Source organism: Camelus bactrianus, chromosome 3 (genome assembly GCF_048773025.1).
Source record: "Camelus bactrianus isolate YW-2024 breed Bactrian camel chromosome 3, ASM4877302v1, whole genome shotgun sequence".
NCBI lineage: Eukaryota > Metazoa > Chordata > Mammalia > Artiodactyla > Camelidae > Camelus > Camelus bactrianus.
The window spans coordinates 8,032,365-8,053,599 of NC_133541.1; the positions used below are offsets into that span (position 1 = coordinate 8,032,365).

At 43.8% G+C, this 21,235-nt stretch overlaps 1 protein-coding gene across 4 annotated transcripts in view; it reads right to left on the reverse strand.

Annotated features, from left to right (window-relative positions):
• Positions 1-21,235, reverse strand: part of SEMA5A (semaphorin 5A) — a 444,304-nt gene that overhangs the window by 87,380 nt on the left and 335,689 nt on the right. For all 4 annotated transcript variants that reach the window (XM_074356161.1, XM_074356152.1, XM_074356145.1 and 1 more), the window contains one exon: positions 10,973-11,180. In XM_074356161.1, coding sequence (XP_074212262.1) covers positions 10,973-11,180 — 208 coding nt within the window. The remainder of the gene's footprint in view (positions 1-10,972; positions 11,181-21,235) is intronic.

Consider the following 21,235-nt stretch of genomic DNA (forward strand, 5'->3'; position numbering starts at 1 on the left):
GGGAAATTTACCTAATGACATCAAAATTTATCTAAACTCTTCTTTTACTTTCTGAGGTTTGGGGTTACGCCATTTGTTGAGTAATAGGAAAAAATAAGCATATTCAAAACAGTTTTTTCCCCATAATTTTGGAAAGCTGGAGCTAATTACTGAGTAAGATCCCCTTGCATATTAGATGATCTGAGTATTGGTGACTTCATCTGGATGGTTTCTCTCACACTAATTGCCATTATGTAGTTCATTTTTGATATTAAGAATTTTTGCTATCGCAACAAAATGTATTCATTAAACACGGGATTTTAAAAGTGTTTCCATCATTCACTCATCAAGCACATACTGAGCACCTTCCATGAACTGACTCTGAAAGTGCTGAGTGTCCCAGGTAAACAAAACAGAGTCAGTGCACCCAGAGAACTCACCTTTTAGTGAAGGAAATAGGCATTAAACAATTACACGGATAAATATCAACAGCCAGTTGAAAAGGGAAAAACAGAAGGGAGACCAGGAAATATGTGGGAAGAGGCATTTAAACCAGGACCAATAAGATGAATTGAGTGAGAGACGTGATAATTTTCAGCAAAAACAGGACATCATGGCAGCGAGCTCAGCGTGAGAATGGTGCTCAGGGAGGAGGGAGTGAACTTGAGAGTCTGAAGAAACACGGACTAAACGGAGGCGGGGCTTTGGCAGAAGCTTGAGGAGCAGAACCAGCTGAGCCCTCAGCCTCCATCCTTAAGGACTTAGGCTTCCAAGTGCTGCACCTTTAAAGTGCTTCCCGAATTCCGTGCAAAAATCGCACGTCACTTATCACGATGGTGATAGCGGATGAGAGCAATCCATCTGTTTGTGAACGACAGACAGTCCTTCATTCCTGAGACGATCTGAGGGGCCTTATTCCTGACCACTGTGTCACCATACACTTCAGAACCTGCTTTTGCTTTAAGAGCTGTGTTAAAAACATGATCTTGCTAAAAGTAAGACTGAAAAAAATCCAGTTAGACAATAACCTTCCCAAGAAATGCATTCTGAGACACCCACAAACCCCAACTGGTGAATCCAGCTGCAGCATGTGTTTTCTTCAGCTTCCTCTTCTGCGAAACTGGAAAGACAACATTCACTTCACTAGGCTGCACTGAGGATTAAATTATGTTAAGTAGTAGAGAAAGAAACAAAGCTCTTTTGAGATGGATGCATACAGTTATTCTACTTAGTCTGTAAACATAATTATAAATTAATATATGCTACTGACTTCTGGGAGTGTTTGAAAACATTCTATACCCAGAACACTAAATCTGTGAATGCCATGGGCTCTTTATTTAATAAGGCAACGTGAGACACCACAACGTGTTCCATCAAGTGGTGCAAAGTAGTTCAACAACACGTTTGGATCAACTCACAGTGGGTTTTTTTTTTACCACTTGCGTAAGCGCAGCGCCATGTGTTGAAGACATTGGGACCAGGAATGAACTTGCAATCTAGTGAGGGAGTGAGAACACATTCATAACGGTGCTTGACAACATCTCGGTGAGGGAGAACATGCTGGCGGTACAGGAGTCAGAGGACAGAGACTGGCCCTGAAGGCTTCCAGGAGGAGGTGATGTTTAGGCTGGCCTCTGAATGCAGCTGGGGTTTAGCTGAGCAAGGAGCACATCCCCGGGCATGACGGCCCTGGGAAGGATGACACGTGGTCATGCGCACATGGCATGATCAGGGACGTGAGCCCTGCCGCTTGGCTGGGCTGAGAGTTCCTTAGGACACCAGAGAAGTATACTGATGTGATTAAAATGCTGGGGTTTTGCCTAAACAAGGGAAATTTGGCTATAATATACAAGATGTGTCAGATCATGAAATCTACTAGAAGATCAATCTATAATTCCCTGAAGAACTAATTTACAACTACAATTGCAATAACATTTTTTAAAGTTAGGACATATGCCAGGTACACAAAGACATAATTACTAAAAAATATATGTTTACTCTCATTATGCAGAACTTGCCGAAGGCATTTAAAAATAATTCATGGTACACGCTCTGATTTGTAGGAGAAATTAATGCACTAGAATTTCAATTAGTCACTCACACTTAATATATTAAAAACTGTTCACTATTGGCTTATCATTAAATTATACTGATCCAATACAATGAGGATTTGTCACATTTCAATTTGCTTTTAATATTAAATTAAAAATTGACTTGTACTGCCAGTAATACTAAGTAAATGGTTTTTAGTTAAAATCTTATTGAGTGGATATAACACTCAGCGTTTCCTGAAAAATCGGTTTTAAAACAAGATTGATACAAATTTTACAGTGAAGCATTATGAAAAATTGATAGCTAAAAATAAATAGTGAAAAAAGTAGACGACATTTGAAAATAAGCAAAACAAAAGTGCTTTCTGGAATCCAGTACTTGCGATCAGCTTGGGCTTCTGATGTGAGACTGACCGTCTCTCTTCACCCAGCGGTCCCGCACAGAATCCTAAACTGTTTATCTTGGCCTCTGGGTGGGCCTCAGTCTTGAGAACTTTTCTCTAGAAGAAATCTAAAATCTCTTTGGAAGGGCCAATTATGTCCCTGGAGAGAAGCTCTCCAGGGAAGGCGGCCTTGGCCATGTGCAGCTTTGCACTGTGGGTGGAAGGGGCCTGGGGAGTAAACGCGGGCCTTTCACAGCTCAGGGATGTTGAAGTCATTACCAGGAGTGATAAGCAGAAAACGGTAAGTCCGCGTGCCTGTTTTTTTCATTCAGGGAACGGTCTACACTCCTGCTATTCCGTGTTCTCTCTTCCGTAAAACAGAGGTAATTATAGGCTCCTCCAAGTTTCCTCTCCTCTCTGGCCAATCCAAGCTAAGGATGAAGACCCGGTTACTTCCTGCCCATGTCACGTCTCTTCAAGAGAAACCCTTCTGTAAATGAGGGCTTAGTGGGAAGAATCAGAAGACCCAGGAGAGGCTGAAGGACCGACAGTCACAGCTAATAAATGCACAGGGAGTGAGGCAACACATCTTAGCTTTTACTCAAAATCTTAGAAGACAGTAAGTCCAGAAGGGAAAGAAAATTATTATTTTGGTTTCTTATAATTCAGTCTACTTAACCGTTTGCCCAGGACTGAGCCCTGAACTGAGGACTGAGGCTGGGCCAAGGAGTCCTCCTGTGGAGCACAGCCCACCCCAAGAACATCCTCCCATCTCAGTGGGACAGTTGGGGCGTGTGTGGTGCCTACCTTGCACCTGGATCCTCTGTTGCCTCCTCAACCACCAGGATGAGCCTGGGGGCACAAAGTTAAGCACTCGGCTCTCTTCACACCTCACCCTGTCCAGCCTCCGTAAGTACCTGAATCTCAGTCCCTCCTACATGGATAGGTACACGCTCACCTGAGACAGGGGATTATGGAATACCCACGGACAGATGCTCCTGCCGGTCGGCTGGAGCCATGCTGACGTCACTCACCTCCACACAGAATGCGGTCATGGTGGAGTCTCACACTGCCAGAAAATCCGTTTGCCCAAACAGACCAGAGATAGGTAAATAATTTAATGCAAGGTGCAGAATCTGGTCTGATGGGCCCTGTACATCAGATAATGTGAAGTTGTTTAGGGGTGGAAGAACAAATTCTCTGCCCTCCATTTGGTCCAGAGGCAATGTGATGCACATCTGGGCAAAGAAGGCAAAGCACCTGTACATGAGCAGCACTGGACGGGCAGGACCTACGTGAACTGACTACAATACTCAAGCTGGAAGGGAAAGGAGCCAGCTCATACTGAACTTTTTCTATGTATCAGAGCCAGTATACCGTCTGTCTTTCTGCCCTAGTAACATTCTGACACTGCTCATAATCACACACCAAGCCAAAGGCTTACCCAGAATCTACTTGAATTCAAAGCTCATGATCGTCACATATGCAAGCTGCTTTGCAGACACATAGGAATAATTATTTCCTTAAGAACCATTCATTCACTGGACCATGCTGCAGAGACAATCTTAGAGGGGTGCTCAGTGGATAAAAGTCAAGGTGTTTCTGCTCAGGATAATTCAGATGCAATGATCTGGAGCCGAGAAAACTGCTACAGCCCAACCCTTCCCACAAAATTCTTTACATAACTTTAAATTTGGGAGCTCAAAAGCAGGAGGCCTGTGGGATAGACATGAAATAATGAAACCTCACACTGTGAGCCCTTTAGTTGTGTTTCTAAAACACCACTGAAGTACAAAATTTTGGTTAATTATACTGATTTGAAAACTTCATCCAAGTGACTGTTTGGAACCTAGATTGCCATTTGAAAGACAAATATGCTTTTTTAGGGAACTGAACAGAAAGCTGGACCCAAAACTCTTGGGTAGCTGAGGAGAGCTAAGGAAAGCTAAGAGCCTGTATCAGTGAACTTCCCTGTGGAATGTTTCTAGCATCCTTTCATATTCTTAGGAACTTACTCTCCATGGTAACAATTGGATGATATCAATGTATTTGGCAGAAGAAGAGAAGGGGAAAACTGGACTAATCACCCCATGGTTGCAGGGGCTGCCCGTGGCGCCTCTACAAGATGGAAGTCACATACTTTCGTTGCTTTTATTGTCCACCTGGATCAAATATATGTTCATATCACTGTCTAAGGTGGATTTCCCATGACACTAAGGAAGCTTAAGCTTCCTGACTTCATGAGACCCTTTAAGGTTCTGTGATCGGCTGTAGTGTTTTGTATTTATAATGTGATATTCTTTTCCTTAGAATAGAGAATCCTTCTTAGAGTAGAGAATTCCTCCCAAATTGTGCAAGCTTCAGACCCCACGAAACCTACCTTTCTCCCTGATTACTACAGAGCAGTAGTATGACTTATGTTCCTTCATTTACTATCTAGTTCATGTACGTTGATGCTCTGCCTATCGCATTAGGACTGTTTCTTTTCCACCCTGCCCAGGACTTGGGGGTGCTAACTTGAGACGTTGCTGGATGACACTGTGTTCCAGTCCAAGCCCGCCTTGGATCCTCTCTTACAATGTGCTCTTTAAAGTTGCAATTAGCATGCTGGAAAGCATATTTTTGGCTTTTTCCTTCTATTTTTAAACAGTTGTAATGATGGCAAACACGTCATCTTTTTTTTCAATTAATATAATACCATAAAGATGTCTTCATAGTCATCATTCAATGAGTTCAAAATAACCCATTGAGTGAATACTCCATTGAATCAATATGTCATAACTTGGTAATGAATTCCCTGACTATTAGAGTTAAGATTGGTTGTGATTCAGATATAGGTTAACACACAATTGGACAGGGGTAGCAGGCTTGGAGATTAGGTCCTAGTGGAGTCCAGGATCAGACTTTAATGATAAATCGATTTTGGGATAAAGTCTAAGGTAACTCCAAGGCCCTTTGGCTCAGATCCACGAGAGGTATTTGGAGATTTTATTTATGTCAGAATTTCTCATTAGATCCTGAGCCCCACAAAGACAGGGTCAGGGATGCCTCATCCATCACTGTACACACGGAGCCTGGCTTGGTGCTTGGCACATATGAAGTTCAATAAATATACTATGAATGAATTGACTAAGGAAAATCCACAGTCTTTAGAGGCTAAACCAAAGCCAATGCAAACAAAAACCCAAGATGTTGAGACTTGGAAAATATTAAATTCATTTTGAAGGCAGAATATTTACTTTGTAAAATGGGTACATGTCAAAATGTCCTTCTGATGTTTATATGATGCATATCTGAACGGCTAAGCTTGTCTTGCAGGGGAACCTTGTGGAGACCCTGCAGTTTCTCTCTGTACATCGTGTGTTTCTCCCATCAGGCAGATGGTCTTTAGGGAATATTCAATTAATAAGGGTGCTAGCCTATTAACACCACCGTTTAAAACTTTGTTCTTTCGAGCAGTAAACATCCACAGTAAGCTAATTTCCATGCTAATTTTCCTAATGAGGTGCTGGTTTTTTTCTTACAGGCTAACTAGATTAAGAATGACTAGATACCCATTCACGAATGGAGCTCAATTTTTTTTTAAATGGGTTCCTCCTTCCCTCCAGTTCTATGAAGCAAAATTCACAAGGCACATCTCCTCTGTGTTACACAGAGGCTGAGATTCCTCCAGTTCTCAGCTTTTCTTCTCTCTCCAAATAGCTTTCATAATAAAGCAAAAACACCGAAGGCAGAAGGATGTTCAGTTCTCTGGCTGATGTTTTATATCACTACACTGTTGCATAAAGGGAGTTTTACTGTTTCACAAGAACTGAGGTTTTCTTTTTAGGGGACAAAGTAAAACAGCAGAAAGGGGAGAGGCAGGGTATCTGCTAATTGGATAAATCTCTGCCGAGCCTGTCTCAGGCTGCGCACATGCTCCAGGCTGCTCAGAACCTGGGAAGATGTGAGCCCTCGGAAGCTCACGTGCCCACGGCTGAACAAAGTGCACTGGCAGCCGTACTCAGAATTCTAGTTTCTCTTCTTTGGACATTCTCGCTCTGATTCCGATCAATCCCTCATCTATAAAATGTTAACTCTGCCACCTGATAGGTTTATCTTATCTCATAATCGTGGTGGGTGTCAAATACAAAATAAAAAATCTATGAGTAAACACTCATAAGAGCCGAGAATGACATAATATTAAGAAAATACTAGGGTTTAGAGTTAAGTTATGCTATTTAATACTTAATTTACATACGTTAATACCTAATGTTATACATTAGTAAATATAATAATTTAAGGCACATTTATTCATTCAAAAGGCAAATATGATAATAATCTAATTCAGGAATCAGCAAACAGCCCATGGGTCTAATCCAGCCTGTTCCCTAAAGTTCTACTGAAACCCAGGGTAGGGGGCTGCTCGGCCCTGGTGCCTGGCTGGCTTTTCACGGCTCCACACAGGGCAGAGCTGAGCCGCAGCTGACCTAAGCTTTGGCAGAACGCCCTGGGACCGTCCCGATCATGGCTCATGGGAGGAGTACGAGGGCCCGCTACGAGGGGTTCCCCTCCCACCTCCCTGTGTTCCAGGGGAGCTGAGATGGCTTCTCATCACCTCCTGGGTTCAGATGAGGAACAAGGAGTTTTGCTTTTCACTCTCGCCCCTGCCAGGGTACAACTGCAGCAGGGAGTCAGCTCCTCGGCAACGTGGCCTCTACACTCGCCTGAGCCTTGTCATCTGGCCTCTTCTGTTTTGGTGTCATCTGTGGGACAAGGGACAGATGCCTTTTCTGCTCTAACTTTTGTTGTCTGTGTAAGTGAGAAACTGAGTGTAAGAGTGAATCATTCCTGTGCCTGACGAATCCGTGCCCCTTGCTGACACACGGCCACACCCACTCACTGCAGCCGAGGGCCCCTACAAGGACAGGGCTGAGCGGCTGCAACAGGGACCACGTAGCCTGGGAAACTGGAAACGTTTCCTGTCTGCCTCTTTACAGAGAAAGTTTACCGCCCGCTGGGCTAATTGATGCGCAATCCGTAAAATGACTTTAAAGTCTAAATCAAAAGCCTTCCCACTGCCACTCCCCCAGCTTTCCTCTCCTTAGACTGAGGGGATTCAATCTGCCAGGCAAAGCGGGGGCCACACTGTTTCCCTGGGGCCGGGGGTGGGGGGATAATGGCTGATTTCTGGGGGTGACTCTTCCCGCCCGAGTCCTGTGATCACGCTTCTCTTCCCGAAGCAGGGAGGTAAGAACTCTGTCAGCTCTCTGCCAGTCTGTTTTCCTCCAGGTGGCAGGTTCTGACTTCCCAGTGGTGTTTACATCAGTGGGAATTAAGTTAGGGGCTGTTCTTGGCTGCCTCATCGCCCGCATCCCTGGGCAGTACCACCTCCGCGCTGCGCTGGGGCCCCCGGCTGTGCCCGGGCTGCGTGCGAGGACGGCGCCGTGACCTTCCACTGTCCTACGCTGCCCCCATGTCCAGCCCTCTCCAGGTTCCCCTGCTCCTCAAAGTGCAGCAGACTTTCCTTCATTTTACGAAACTAACACATACTTGTGGTGGCTAAGTCTTAGAGTGAGGATGTGGAGGAAAAGGAACAGGTCCCCGCACTCTCCATGCCCAGAGGTCACCACCCACTCTGCTGAGTCGCTTTATTGTTTGCACAGTTTTTTCATTCTACTTACTAACTGGGTTATGCAAAAAAGACTAAAATTAAAATCATTTCACTCGTTTTTTTTGAGGTCAAACTTGACTAAAATATATTTTTAAAATACTGTTCTTTCAAAATAACTTTCCGAGGAAAACAGCTATGAGGATTTGAAAACGCCGTACTGTTGGCTCTGAGTTATCATGTGTGCACACCTGGATGGTGCAGGCAGGTGCTTTTCTCAGCCTCTCCTGAGGCCTCAGGGTCACCTCTAGAACAGCTGGAGGATGCAGACACAGTTTACAATAACCCAGGAGTACAAAACCTCCTTTTGGTCTTCTTATCCTATCCTGGTGGCAGACATGATAACAAAGACACTCATGGGAGTGGCTGTGAGCAGACATGGGTCTCCCCTGGCACCACCTACCTCTAGCTCTCAGAACACACGGGACAAATGCCGTCAAACGAGTCGTTCCTGCTGAAATCTACCACTGAACCGGATGCCCTCATTATATTGGGGCCAGTGCAGAGAACCAAAGACAAAGTCTGAGCCTAGGGGACAAAGCTCTGAACCTGGGTTTCCCATCGCATCAGCTGTGTGACCTTGGGCAGGATGCTCAAAGTCTGAGCCACCATTTCCTCCTCTGAAAACTGAAGATGACATTTGACTTTTCTCTCAGGGCGTAATGATTAAGGAAAGGGGGGGATAAAATCTAGCACAGCGCCAGACATGTACAAGAATCTTGGGAAATTGTAACAGTTGTTACCATTTATAAACATTTTAATAGATACACTGCATTGCCTTTGAAAAACAGATATTCAAAAGATGAAAAATGTCAATATGATTTTGAAGGAGACAAATAATTTAGTTATGTTCAATTTCTCTTCTTTTAACACTTTGAAATTCATTTATAAAATAGATTTTCTAATAACAAATTACTTATATTCTATTATGAAAAGTATATTTAACAAAGAAATGAGTATTTACTGCTAATTGTTACCCTGTTCCTATTTAGTGTACTTCTTTAGGCATATTTCTGGAAAATCAATGGCTTTTGTCAAAAAAAAAACAAAACTCCATCTTTCCTCATTATTTATTTTTTAAAAATCTGGTCATGTAGGTATCAGTTCCTTAGAAATGCATTCTTTTTTTTCTCCAACCAGTGTTAACCTGAGAGGTTTCCCTGTCTTGCTATAAGAGAAAGATGGCAGAGAAACATTGGAAAGAATCCAGGGAACTCTTGGGCTGAAATCTTCAGCTTTTCTTTTCTCAAAAGGAATATTTAAGGGTCAAACACAAACTAACCCAGTCTGGGTGTGAGCACACAGAAGCCCGCAGTCTATCAGCTGACAATTAAGTTATAATCTCTCACTGCTTTTCTCTGAGCTGGTGGACAAGGAAACAGCAGGGAGATTCAGCTCTGCATGTAACTGTAAAATCTCCTCCTCCCGGGAGCCTGATGAAGACAGACAAGAGGTTTATTCTCCTTGAAAGAAAAAGGGGGAAACTGAAAACACCTCCCGGGCGGCTGTGCCTGGTGGCAGCCGGCACCTGTGGATTCATGACTGCGCTCCAAGTGCAGTTGCCTAAGAGACGAGAGCAGGCAGAGAGTGCTGCCTTCCCTGGTCTGTTGCGGGACCTACTTGCCTGTGCCGTACCTACAAGGTGCTGAGCTGGCAGAGCACCGTGAAAAAGCTGAATTGCTTTGTGCTCTGCAAGCCACAGACTCACATGCTGGCAACAGAAACACCTGCAGACGGCACAGACCTGTCTTCCCACCTGTTACCGAGAGTCATGTCCCCAGAGCTTGCTGGGCTGGAGCTGGAAGACTGGTACCCTTCCAGCTTCATTTGACTCGTGGCACACCTGTCGACGGGACCCCAACCCTCTGTGCCACCCTCTGGACCAGAATAATTCCTGCCTTAAGCTGGTCCTGCAGGAAACACAAATCAGAACAAATTTCCAGCAGCCATCGGTTAAATTTAGGAAAAAGGCATTATATAAAAGACAGTTGTTAATAAATCTCACTATTTGTTGTTATTCATTATTATTAATAATAGCAGCACTGTTATTAGCTGAGAGGTCCCTAATGTTATTTACTCCTCAACACTGACACCAAAGGAGACATCAAATTATCTAGAAAGGAATATTGTGATGATTTTTAATATACTTTTTTTTAAGTGTAGTTGATTTGTAATGTTGTGTTAGTTTGTGGTGTACAGCATAGTGATTCAGTAATGATTTTTGTTAAATATAGAAACCTTCCTTTTTCAGAAGGATACTATTCGATATCTTGTAGTAGTTTATGGTGAGAAAGACTGAAAACGAATATATGTATGTTCACGTATGACTGAAGCATTGTGCTGCGCACCAGAAACTGACACCACATTGTAAACTGACTGTACTTCAACAAAAACTTATTTTAAAATATAAATAAATAAAAGAATACTCACTTTTCAGACTGGTTTAAATTTTACGCTATACTCATCCCGTCTGATTCTACAGCAATTCTTATGTGTTAGATGAGAAAATGAGGTTTAAAATACTCCAGTGACTAGGTCAAGAATATATATGTATATATTATAAACTTTATATATATATACACAAAAACTTGTGCTGGGTTATGTCAGGAACACCAAATCTCAGCATTATCACTGAGTGTGATAAAGCCCTGAATAATTTAATCCTGACATTGGCTCGCAGATGTTATAAAGTGGCTCCTTCTCCATGGATACTGATGTGTTACTCTCATCACAGCAAACCGGTTTGCATCCAAACCCTGTATCCTGGGGTGCGGGACTCACAGGATGTCAAGGTCCTCACCCCACTCAACCACAGGGTGTCCGAGAGCCCTTGGGGTTCCTGTGCCCTCTCTGGGTGGCACGTCTCCAAGGGGCACCAGCACACGGGCGGACCCCCGGGGCTGCCCTACCTGCGCGTGCGGTGGAACGGGCACCTCTTCAGCGGGATCTTGGCCACGTGCTCGCGCAGGCCCACGAACAGGACGCTCTGGCTGTGGAGGATCTGTAGGCTCCTGACGGGCTCCGGCCGCCTCTCCGGGAAGAGCTCGATCTCTTCCAGCAAACAGCTGCCCGAGGTCTGAGTCAGGGGCGCCCGCACCTTCTTAATGGTACCATAATCTGCGGGGGCAGTGGGGACAGAGTAAGGTCAGCAGGGCTCACCAGCCACTCACCAGCCCAGCCACCGTGGCTCTCCAGCCTGGCTGCACAGAGTCATCCGAGGAGCTTTCACAAATGCTGATGCCGGGCCCCACCGGGGACTTATTCAATCAGCCGTGCTGGCTGTGGGGCCAGGTGCCAGCATTCGTACAGCTCTCAGGGGAGATAACACAAAACCAAGGATGAGAGCCACTCAGCCAAAATCTGGTCCAGTTGCAAGTCCAGAGACCCAGAGCGCAGTAAAGCTCCGAGCAGCCCAGAGGAGCCAGCTTTGCGCCATCCCCTGGGGAACGTCAGCTGAGAGGGGTCCCTGGGAGAAACCACCCTGGACTCTCAGTGTCAGACAGAGGAGCTGCCTTCGCTGTCCCCGCAGAGCAGATCCCGGGGATGAACAATGCTGAGATGTGGGAGCAAAGGGTGCAACTGCTTCCTTTCTTTCTGCCTCTCTGTCTCTATCCCCTCCTTCCTCTTTCTCTCTAAAGCTTCTTCTCTGGGATGCTCGTCTCGGTCTCAGCCCCATGGATTCTTCATCCCTGCATGACTGAACAACTATCTCTGAGCCAGTCCCCTCTCTGCTCCAGTTTTCTGCTCACCACTTGTTTATGTTCAGTTATAAGCTCGGCTCTAAGCCCAGCCCGAGGACAGGTGTCCCAGTGTCTCCTGTATCACACAGACTCCCCAGAATGACTGTGAGGGGCACAGAGAACGGTCCTCTCAGCCAGGGAGGGGCACAGTGCAGCCAATGCCCGGCATCGGGACACAGACCTGAAACACGTGCTGTTGTCCCTGGGGCGCTGTGGTGAGGCCCCCGCGACCAGTCTGCAAATCCAGGACCTGAAACCCAACCCTCTAGAAGCACCTCTGAGAGCTGCAAGCAGATTCCTCCAAGCATCCTGGAGGCACTGGCTGAATAAAACCCACGGGGATCTGAGTGTCAAAACATTACAATTCTTACTCTGTAAACACAATGAGGCTATGAAGTTATCTAACAGCAGAAGTAAAATCAAGAGCCTCTGTTTTCCAGGCCTCCCATCAGTCTGCTAATCTCAGACATTTGGACAAAAAATACCTTTCCAGTTTTCCATTCCTAGGAGAGCCCTTAGAGTTTGAGGATGTTTACATTTAAAGAAAAGCACATATGCGGATATATACATATATGTTATATTATATTATATAACATATATATATATAATCCTGAGTTCATTAAGAAATGTGTGTCTGAAACATCTCCAGTGAACATTATTGATGATGAACTGAATGCTATGAGCATTATGCATGTAATAGTGTATATAATTATACATATAAAATATATGCAGTATTAGTAAACCATGGCTTAGGTTTATTTTAGGTTGGCTGGTAAACCTGTGACTCGTGATGAAGTTCGAGCACAAAGAGAGCTGCTACGTACGCATAAGGGAGATAAAAGACCCAGCACCCGTCGTCAAGGGACAGGCGTGTGTTCGCGAGCGCACCCGCAAAGGAGGGGGTGGCGGAGAAAGAGGGTGGGGAAAAGAGAGAGAGAGAGGAAAGGGGGCAGCCTGCGCAGCAAGGCAGCGTTTAAACAAACGCATTTGAACAAATGCTCAAACCTAAGTGAGCAAGAAAATGTGTCTGTCTTTATTTGTATCATTCAATCTAATTTTGACTTGGAGACCACAGTTCCCACCCAGCTGGTGGGAAATTCAACCCAATGATGGTTGGGTTCTTGTTCGCCCAGTGAAAGGCATCCAAGACGTGCACAGAACCAACCCAGTGTCAGGAGAATGGGGGAAGCTTCAGGAAAGGGGACTTCAGCACAAGGTCGCAGCCCCAGCACCCCAAGATAAAGTCTCCACCAGCAGAGGGAAGGGCCAACCTTCCTGCAGAGCAGGGACAATCACAGAGGCTTTGCTGCCCTTTGAGACATCCTGGCAATGGGACATGGTCCGAGACAGAAGTTAGGAGCCAGGGCCTGCTACCACCCATTGAGCAGCAAGGCTCTGATGAGGGTTTAAGTGAAAGATTCTTGGGATAAAGCAAAACATTTTACAGCCATGTGGGGGTGGAGGTGGGACGGGGCGCGTGGACGGGGGTCCAGCCAGGGAACTGTCACCTTTTGACTATCGCCACGCTATTGTCACAGGACTCACACGTGAGAGAACTAAATCCTATTCAACAGGGGAACGAAGACTCCTGGCTGTTTGTTTATTTTGCTGCTAGATTATTACTCCAAGAAACCAAATTAATAACAGTTCAAACATCAATATGCTCACGTGCACTTTGATTTCTTAATGGTGGGGGAAAAAAACAACACATTTTAAAAGATCTTGAATCATTTAAAAGAACTAACCATGATCAAAACTTTTCATAGTGTATTTCTGCCCACTTCGTATCTGATTTTCCAGCTGACCGGGATCTAACAAATCTACGGGACTCAGCAGTTCAGAGAAGGCTCCTCAGCGTGGATTTACGTGCTTGTCCACCATCTGTGCCTCTGCTGGGTTTTCCTGACTCTCTGAAGCATCCCGTCACGTGCGGAGCCTCTTGAAATTCCAGGTTCCATGTTCCATCGGCACTGGCACCAGCATGTCCAGACCCAGCGGTCTTGCAGGAGCCCCTTCTGTTCCCTGGAAGCCTTTCCTTCCTCAGTCTGCACCCTGCTCTCCCCCTGTTCATGCACTCTTACCTTCGTGTACAACACCTTCCTCACCTGGATGCTCCAGAACATTCACCCTGGGCTCCTCACTGCACCTGGCGTGAGCATCAGGATGCACACGTGACCACACCCCTCTCCTGCCTTGGACCCTCTGCCCCGGGCGTCAATGCTGCACCAAGTCGCCCACGGGCCGTGCATGGCCTGAGCCTCCTTTCACCTCCAGCTCCCCTCACCTCCACCGAGAGCCCACGATTGCCCTGGGCCCTGAACGTGCAGGTCCTCTGGCTGAAGTGGCCACCCAGCCATCTTCCTCTGACAGTGTGTGTCCTGGCTCAGACAGCGAGGAGTCTCCTCTGGGCCCCTCCAACAACCCCAGGTGGACGCTGCCTCTCTTGATGTCCGTAAGAACCAACCAGGTCAGGGCGTTCTGCAGCCCTGCATCTGTCTTTCTCCCGGTTCTCTCCACCCCAGAGTCAGACCTCTCCTGGGAGCACCAACAGCCATGTTCCTTACATCTGCAGGGCCATCTTCTTTTCTTTTAATGAATGACTACCACAATTATATGCCAAATTGTTTTACTGAGACATAATTTTATTGAGATAGTAATTCTTTATTGAGACATATAACATTGTGTTAGTTTGCTGTGTACAACATGTTGACTGATACTGTCACATGATTGGCACCATAGTGTCAGCTGACACCTCTTCTCAGGTCAGGTAATTTTACTGTACACAGATAAATATGAAACACAAAATAACCATGAAATTGCAAAGAATATATTTCTCTTTGCAATGCATTAAAACAAAGCAAAAGAAAGCCTCAGTAATCCTGAATTTCAGAGAAGAAATGGTTTGAAGGAGGGGCTAATATGACATGGCTGTGTTCAAGCAGATTTAATCAGGGACTCCGTGGAGCAAACAAATCCCCAGCAGCCAGCAGCTTGACTGGAAGTGATAAATCCAAACTTCTGGGCTCCATCATGCTCCAGTCGAATGTTCTGTCCTAGTTACTTGACATAAGGCTGAAGGACACTAGCTCTGGAACTGTGACGGAGCAGGACCCCACAGGGCCTTCCCAGGACAGAGCCCCCACTATGTCCTTCTCCGCTGGCCTCTTGTTTCTAGAAAAGCTTTAGTCTCCTAGACCTCCCAGAGTCACAAAAGTCTAGCTGAAGAGTTAGTGATTGGAACAGGTAGTATCAAAAGATAGCAGCTGGGCCAGGAGAACCAGGGACAATTTAAACAACAGATCAGCCATATGGTAGAGTCACAGAACCTTCAGTTCCTCCCTGAAGGACATAGATAACAGTGTCTGACACACATTCCTGAGTTGCTTTATGGGCGCTAAAACCCCCACCAGATGGAAGAAGCTAGCTGCATGACGACCAGGAACACATGGCTCCCAGACAGACTGGAGCCTGACAACTGATGACATTCACCCTTGTGACATCACCCAGTTACCTCACCATCAACCAATCAGAGAACTGTGCACGAGATGCTCACACTCCGTGACCCTCTCCCTCACCTGGTCTTTAAAAACCCTTCCCTGAAAGCCATCAGGGAGTCTGCACCTTTCGAGTGTGAGCTGCCCGGACTCTTGCTTAGACCTGCAGTGAATGCTGCACTTTCCTTCACCACAACCTGGTGTCAGTAAATTGGCTTTACTGCCCGCTGGTGAATGGACCCGGGTTTGGTTTGGTAACTGAGCAAAGTCTTAGCAAAGTTATCTTTTTTTTTTTCTTTCAGTGGCAGAAAGTCAGAGCCTGGCTCACAAGAGACTAAGGAGCAAACGAGAGGACACAACGCAGGACTCTGGGAGTCCCTCACAGTGCTCTTACTTGTTTTTGCTTTAGAGAAGTTGCCACAGTTTAATTACTAATTTACTTGTTTTGTGGCTTCTACACATGACATTATTAGGCACCAGGAGGGCACACACGATCAGTTTTGTCCTCTGGTGTCTGCGAAGTTGCCATCACTGGGGCCTGTGAAGATTAATAAATGTGTGATGGATGTGAGATTGAACAAATGAGTGAGGGAAGGAAGGAAAGAAAGAAGAAAAGATGGAGGAAGGCAGGCAACTGTTATGGGGAAGTCACTGTCACTTGTATATTTGCCAAAAAGACTCCTGAATAATATTTTGGCATTGCAACCTTTAATGAGAGTTACGGGATCAGTCAGGGTGAAGGTGAAACGAGACGTTATCTCCCCACTTCCCAAATATTTCAGCAAAATGGTTCATAAACTAAATATGAAGGAAGAAAATCATTTTAATTGGTTTCAGCTGAGAAAATACCAGCTCTGAAAATATGCCATGGAAAATAAAACCAGACACACCTTCAAAACACCTGAAATTCAATACTCTAACCAAAGTCAGCTGCAGGAAAAAAAAAAAAAAAGCCAGAAATATAGAAAATCTTCTCAGTCAATCTTTAAAATTTTGAGATCAGAAAGAAAAGAAAAAAATGGCACCTCCTGTCAGTCACAGATCACTTCCCCAAGGAGAGAGGAGGCGCGTGCGATTCTGGAACCGCAGCATCGGAGCTGACGGCAGGACGGTGGGCTGGCACTGCTTTGCTCCAAATCCTCATATTTGCCTTTTTGTGCAAATGTTAACTACTTAATTATGTCATGGACACAAATCTGACAGTCACCTATTTGTAGTTTAGCTCTCAAATGGAAAACTAAAGCTACGCGTTGTGAGAGAGACAGAGTTACTGCAAGATTTTTAAGACTGATCAAAACTGATAGGATGGTTATTATTTGAAAGGCATGAAGAGTTCTACTCACATGGAAATGTAAATATTGTGCTGAAGAACTTACATCTGCCTAATTTCAGCAGAACAGGAAGTGTGATTCTCTCCTAGGGGATTGACAGATTACGTAAAGGATGCCCACTTAAACTTGAATTTTAGATAAACCATGAAAATTTTTTTTTTTACTATTAGGATATCCAATTCAATACTATTCATGGTTTATCTGAAATTCAAATTAAAGTGGGCACCCTATATTTTTATTTGTTAAATCTGTCAACCTCATTATATCCACATCTCATTTGATCATCTCAGTAAGCTGGTGAAGATGTAACAAATACATGCATGAGTATTCCCACTTTACAGATGAGAAAATTGAGTTTCAGAGAGGAGAAGAACTGATATTTATTTCCTGTGAACTGTACTGTCAAAATCCTGTAAGGGAGTTGGACATGAAATGGAGGTTCCCTTCAGTGCTAATGAACGAGGTAAAGTAACAAGGAACCCCAAAGCAAACATTAATCAAAAAGCCAGTGTGATGCATAGGGAAGGACAGTTTTATTTAGATTGTGTGCATGCTCTTTTTATCCATGAACTCTTCTGGAAGTCATAAAACTTAGCCAGTTGGGAGGTAGCCAGACAGAGTCATCATTCTGATCCACTGGAAGCCACCATCTGCTGCCCATGTGAAGGACACGTGTGGGTAGCATCTCCTCCAGAAAGCAATGGATTCTCCTAGTCACCAGGACCACATGCTTTCTCCCTGTATCACAGTTCAGGCACAGATAGGCAAACACAGTGACTGCCACCCCTGCTCCCTGACACAAGCTACTTAAAGAGTGAGGCAGGCAAAGCCAGCTCAGATACCTGTCTGTGGATGAACAGAAGTTGTACATACACCTCAAAGGAGGTATTTCTGGGAATGCGAGAAGGGGACAACTACTCTCCAAAACAAGGACCATGTAAGACACCATCACCAGACCAGAAAATGAACAAAAAAAGGGCTTCCCTGAAGCACTTGCCAGTGACATGAGAACTCGCCTTGACACAAATCATCAGATGATTGTAGATCCAAACCCTAATATTGATTTTTGCTGGTGACTGATGAAGTCATGAAAGACCAGAGGCACATCTGATGGCAGGTAGAAAATACACAGGCAAAACTAGATTCTTGTAATAAGAGAGATACTCATTTCCACCTCAATATTGTGAGCCATTAGGAAAATGACCAAAGGAAAAAGCAAAGGTCATCAATAAGATGGTTACTAAGGTAAGGCTGGAACACTGTCACATGAAACAGTAATAAATCCAATTTTAGAAGGGACTGCTGGGGAAGACACATTTACCTAATGCTTATCAGAAGACTGGAGTGTTAACCTGAAAAAGACATAGGAAATCTGCCCCCCACAATTCTAACCACAAGAAATGATCCATGAAACACTGAAGCTTGATCCACCACCTCCATCCGGAGGAAAATACGTGCGTTTCCCATAGCAAGTGAGTTACCAAGCTCCTTATGGGAAGAGAAAGTGAAACGAGAACAAAACCAAACAAGCAAAAATGCAGGTGTTTTTCTGCAAACAATTAAAAAATGTCTAAATGAAAAAATATTCTTAGAGCAGAATGTGGTCCTAAAGAAAGATGCCAGGACATTCCTAACTAATTTCACAGGAGCAAAGTGACTTGCACATGAGACCTGGGGAAGCAGCAACACAACCATATCTTGAATCCCCACAAAATCTCCAAGCACTGGCGCCTGGAGGCGGGAGTCCACACAGTGTGTCTGGACAAGCACCATTCAACAAAAATATAGAACAACCACGTTAAGTAATTAAAAAATTTTCTAGTAGCCACATTTTTAAAAAAGGGCAAATGAATTAAATTTAAATTACAAATTTGGATTTAACCCAATGTATCTAAAATATTGTAATATGAAATATAATATTTAATCCAATATTTATTAATATATTAATATATAATCCAATATTAATACATTAATATATAATCGATATAAAATTATTGAGATTTTTTTCTTTTTTTTAATACTAAGTTAATTGAGGGCTCAATTCAGACTACCACATTTCAGGTGTCCAGCAGCCACAGGAGGTATGGCTACGGTATTTGGACAACTTGGACGTGTACAGAGGTGTCCCGGTGCTGCCCTGAAGAGCCAGGTGCCCATCACACCCCAAAAGAGGCAACAACCTCATGACCCACAACATGACAGACTTATCTCACTGCACCTCACATGTTGAGCGTTGCCATATGATTTCCACTGAACACAGGGTTCCATCTTCACAAATGTTTGAAAATCCTTGCACTAGAGCTTCTACTGCAGGTAGGACGATGAATGTCCTCAAAGGTTAACTGAAGGCTCTTGGTTATCCAGCCAGTGAGTGTGGCCCTGGGATAGAACCCAGTCCCTAACATCTCACCTGGCCACCTGGTATCACCCCCTGGCAATTCACCCACAGGAAAATCACAGATGTCCTGTGAGACTGAATGCAATTATTGTCGAATTATTTCAGAACCTTATGGACTGCCACAAAGTAATCACAAACATGAAAGAAGATTCTTTCTGGTTTTGTTTGTTTAATTTGTAGAGTTTTCCTCCAATTAGAGCCCAAGCTTGTCCCTACTCTTTTGGAGGAGAGCTTCTGTATCAAATTTCTGAGAAAACAAATGACCCTAACAGACCTCCCAAACAGAGATGGTAAGGGTGACATGATTTTTCATCATCCACAGTCTGAATAATTGACATATTAAATCTGGTACAAACAGGAAAAAACAATGATATATTTATACCACAATTAAACACAGGAAAAGAGTGGCATGGATGTAAACTTGACGTAAAAACAGAAAAATATAGGCCACCTTCATTTTCCTAATTCAGTCAATATTCTGAATCCAATAAGGTAAGCCCCTGGGGACGATATGAGAGACTCAACTGGTGTGGCCACTCTAAATGCAAATCATCTACCACTAGTATGTTCTCCAAACTAAAATTTTAAGCAGTCATAGGACATTCAAGTAGAAAGGGACCTACAACAATATTTTGAATTGTGCAGGTGAGGAAAGCAAAGCCCAGAAAGGTTGAGTTCCAAAGGGCAGACTATTGGGCCAAAATTTCGGTCCTCTTCATATCAATCAAGTGCTGGTTTCTAAATTTTTTAAGTTATTTTTGTTTTGAAAGTGTGGACATTATTATACGTAATCTCTATAAGGGTGTACCAGTAATAGTATGGCTGGTGAGTCTCTAAAAGATCAGGTGAACTGCTAAAACAGTGTATTAAAGAGGTAGTTGTTATTCAAGACAAAGACTGAGCTGTGCTTTGTGGACATGCTTGTCTTATCACAGAATTCACTACACAAATAACTAATGTATAAGTGGTGCCGAGCCCAGGCTAGATCTGACTTCTCTACCAGGCTAGGGACTCTTGTTTCCATGAGCTCAGGAAGCAAATAAGAGAATAAACTCATGAAAAATGTCCAGAATATTCTATTTCAGTTTTTTTTAAAAAATGGGTTTAAAGTGACAAAAGATTTGTTTAAGCAAAAAAGAAAAAATTACCATAAAAATAAGACTCTTAGACCACCAATGCCTATGTGTAACGTAAGCTCTACACAATATGAATTCTAAGGCACATAATTTAGTTATTAGTGGTTGAAAATTAACTCTGTTTTTGACTTTGGGAGAAAATAGCTGGTATTTCTACATTTCAAAGTTCAGTTTGCTAACTAACCCGGATTCAGTAGTATAAACAAGATTCTGTTCTATATTTTTCTAAGGACAGTCAAGTATAACAATCTCTCATTTGGTATGAAATATACCTTATAATAAGATACGGATTATCATGGGGTGAATTGTGACCCTTCAAAATTCCTCCATTTAAGTCTTAATTCCTAATACCTCAGAATGTGACTGCCTTTGCAGACAGGGCCCTTAAAGAGGTAATTAAGGTAAAATGAAGTCACATAGATGGTTCCTAATCTAATGTGAAAGGTGTCTTTATAAGAAGAGGAAATTAAGACACAGACACGTGCACCAACGTGTAAAAATACATTTAGAAGGTGTTCATCTGCAAGCCAAGGGGAGAGGTCTCAGAAGAAATGAACCCTGCCAACACCTTGATCTCGAACTTCTAGCCTCCAGAACTGCGATAACTAATCCGTTGTTTCATCCACCCAATCTGTAGAACTTTGCTATCTTTGTTAAGGCAGCCTGAGCAGACTAGCAGAGGGACCCTATGTCAAGAGTAGGATGATTCTGTCACCCAGATAACTTGCTCAGAGCAATTTCAAAACTAGGCTGTAAATTATTTTTCCATACTTTCCTAAGACATTAGGACTCAAATTCTAATGCAAAGGCATTATAAATTATGTTAGCCAATTTTCTTTTTATCTTATATGATCACAACATAAGATTTCTATTAGTAAAAGCCTAGTATTTTCAAATATTGTCACTTATTTCACTTAATCCCCTGTACATATGATTCTGAGCTATAAAAGCAGCAGGAGATGATACAGAACATGTCACATTGTAAAAAACTGATGCAGCTTGATAAAGATTATAAAATAATTCAATAGCAGAAGCCTTGTTCACAACCTTTATGCTAATAATCCTGGTGATCT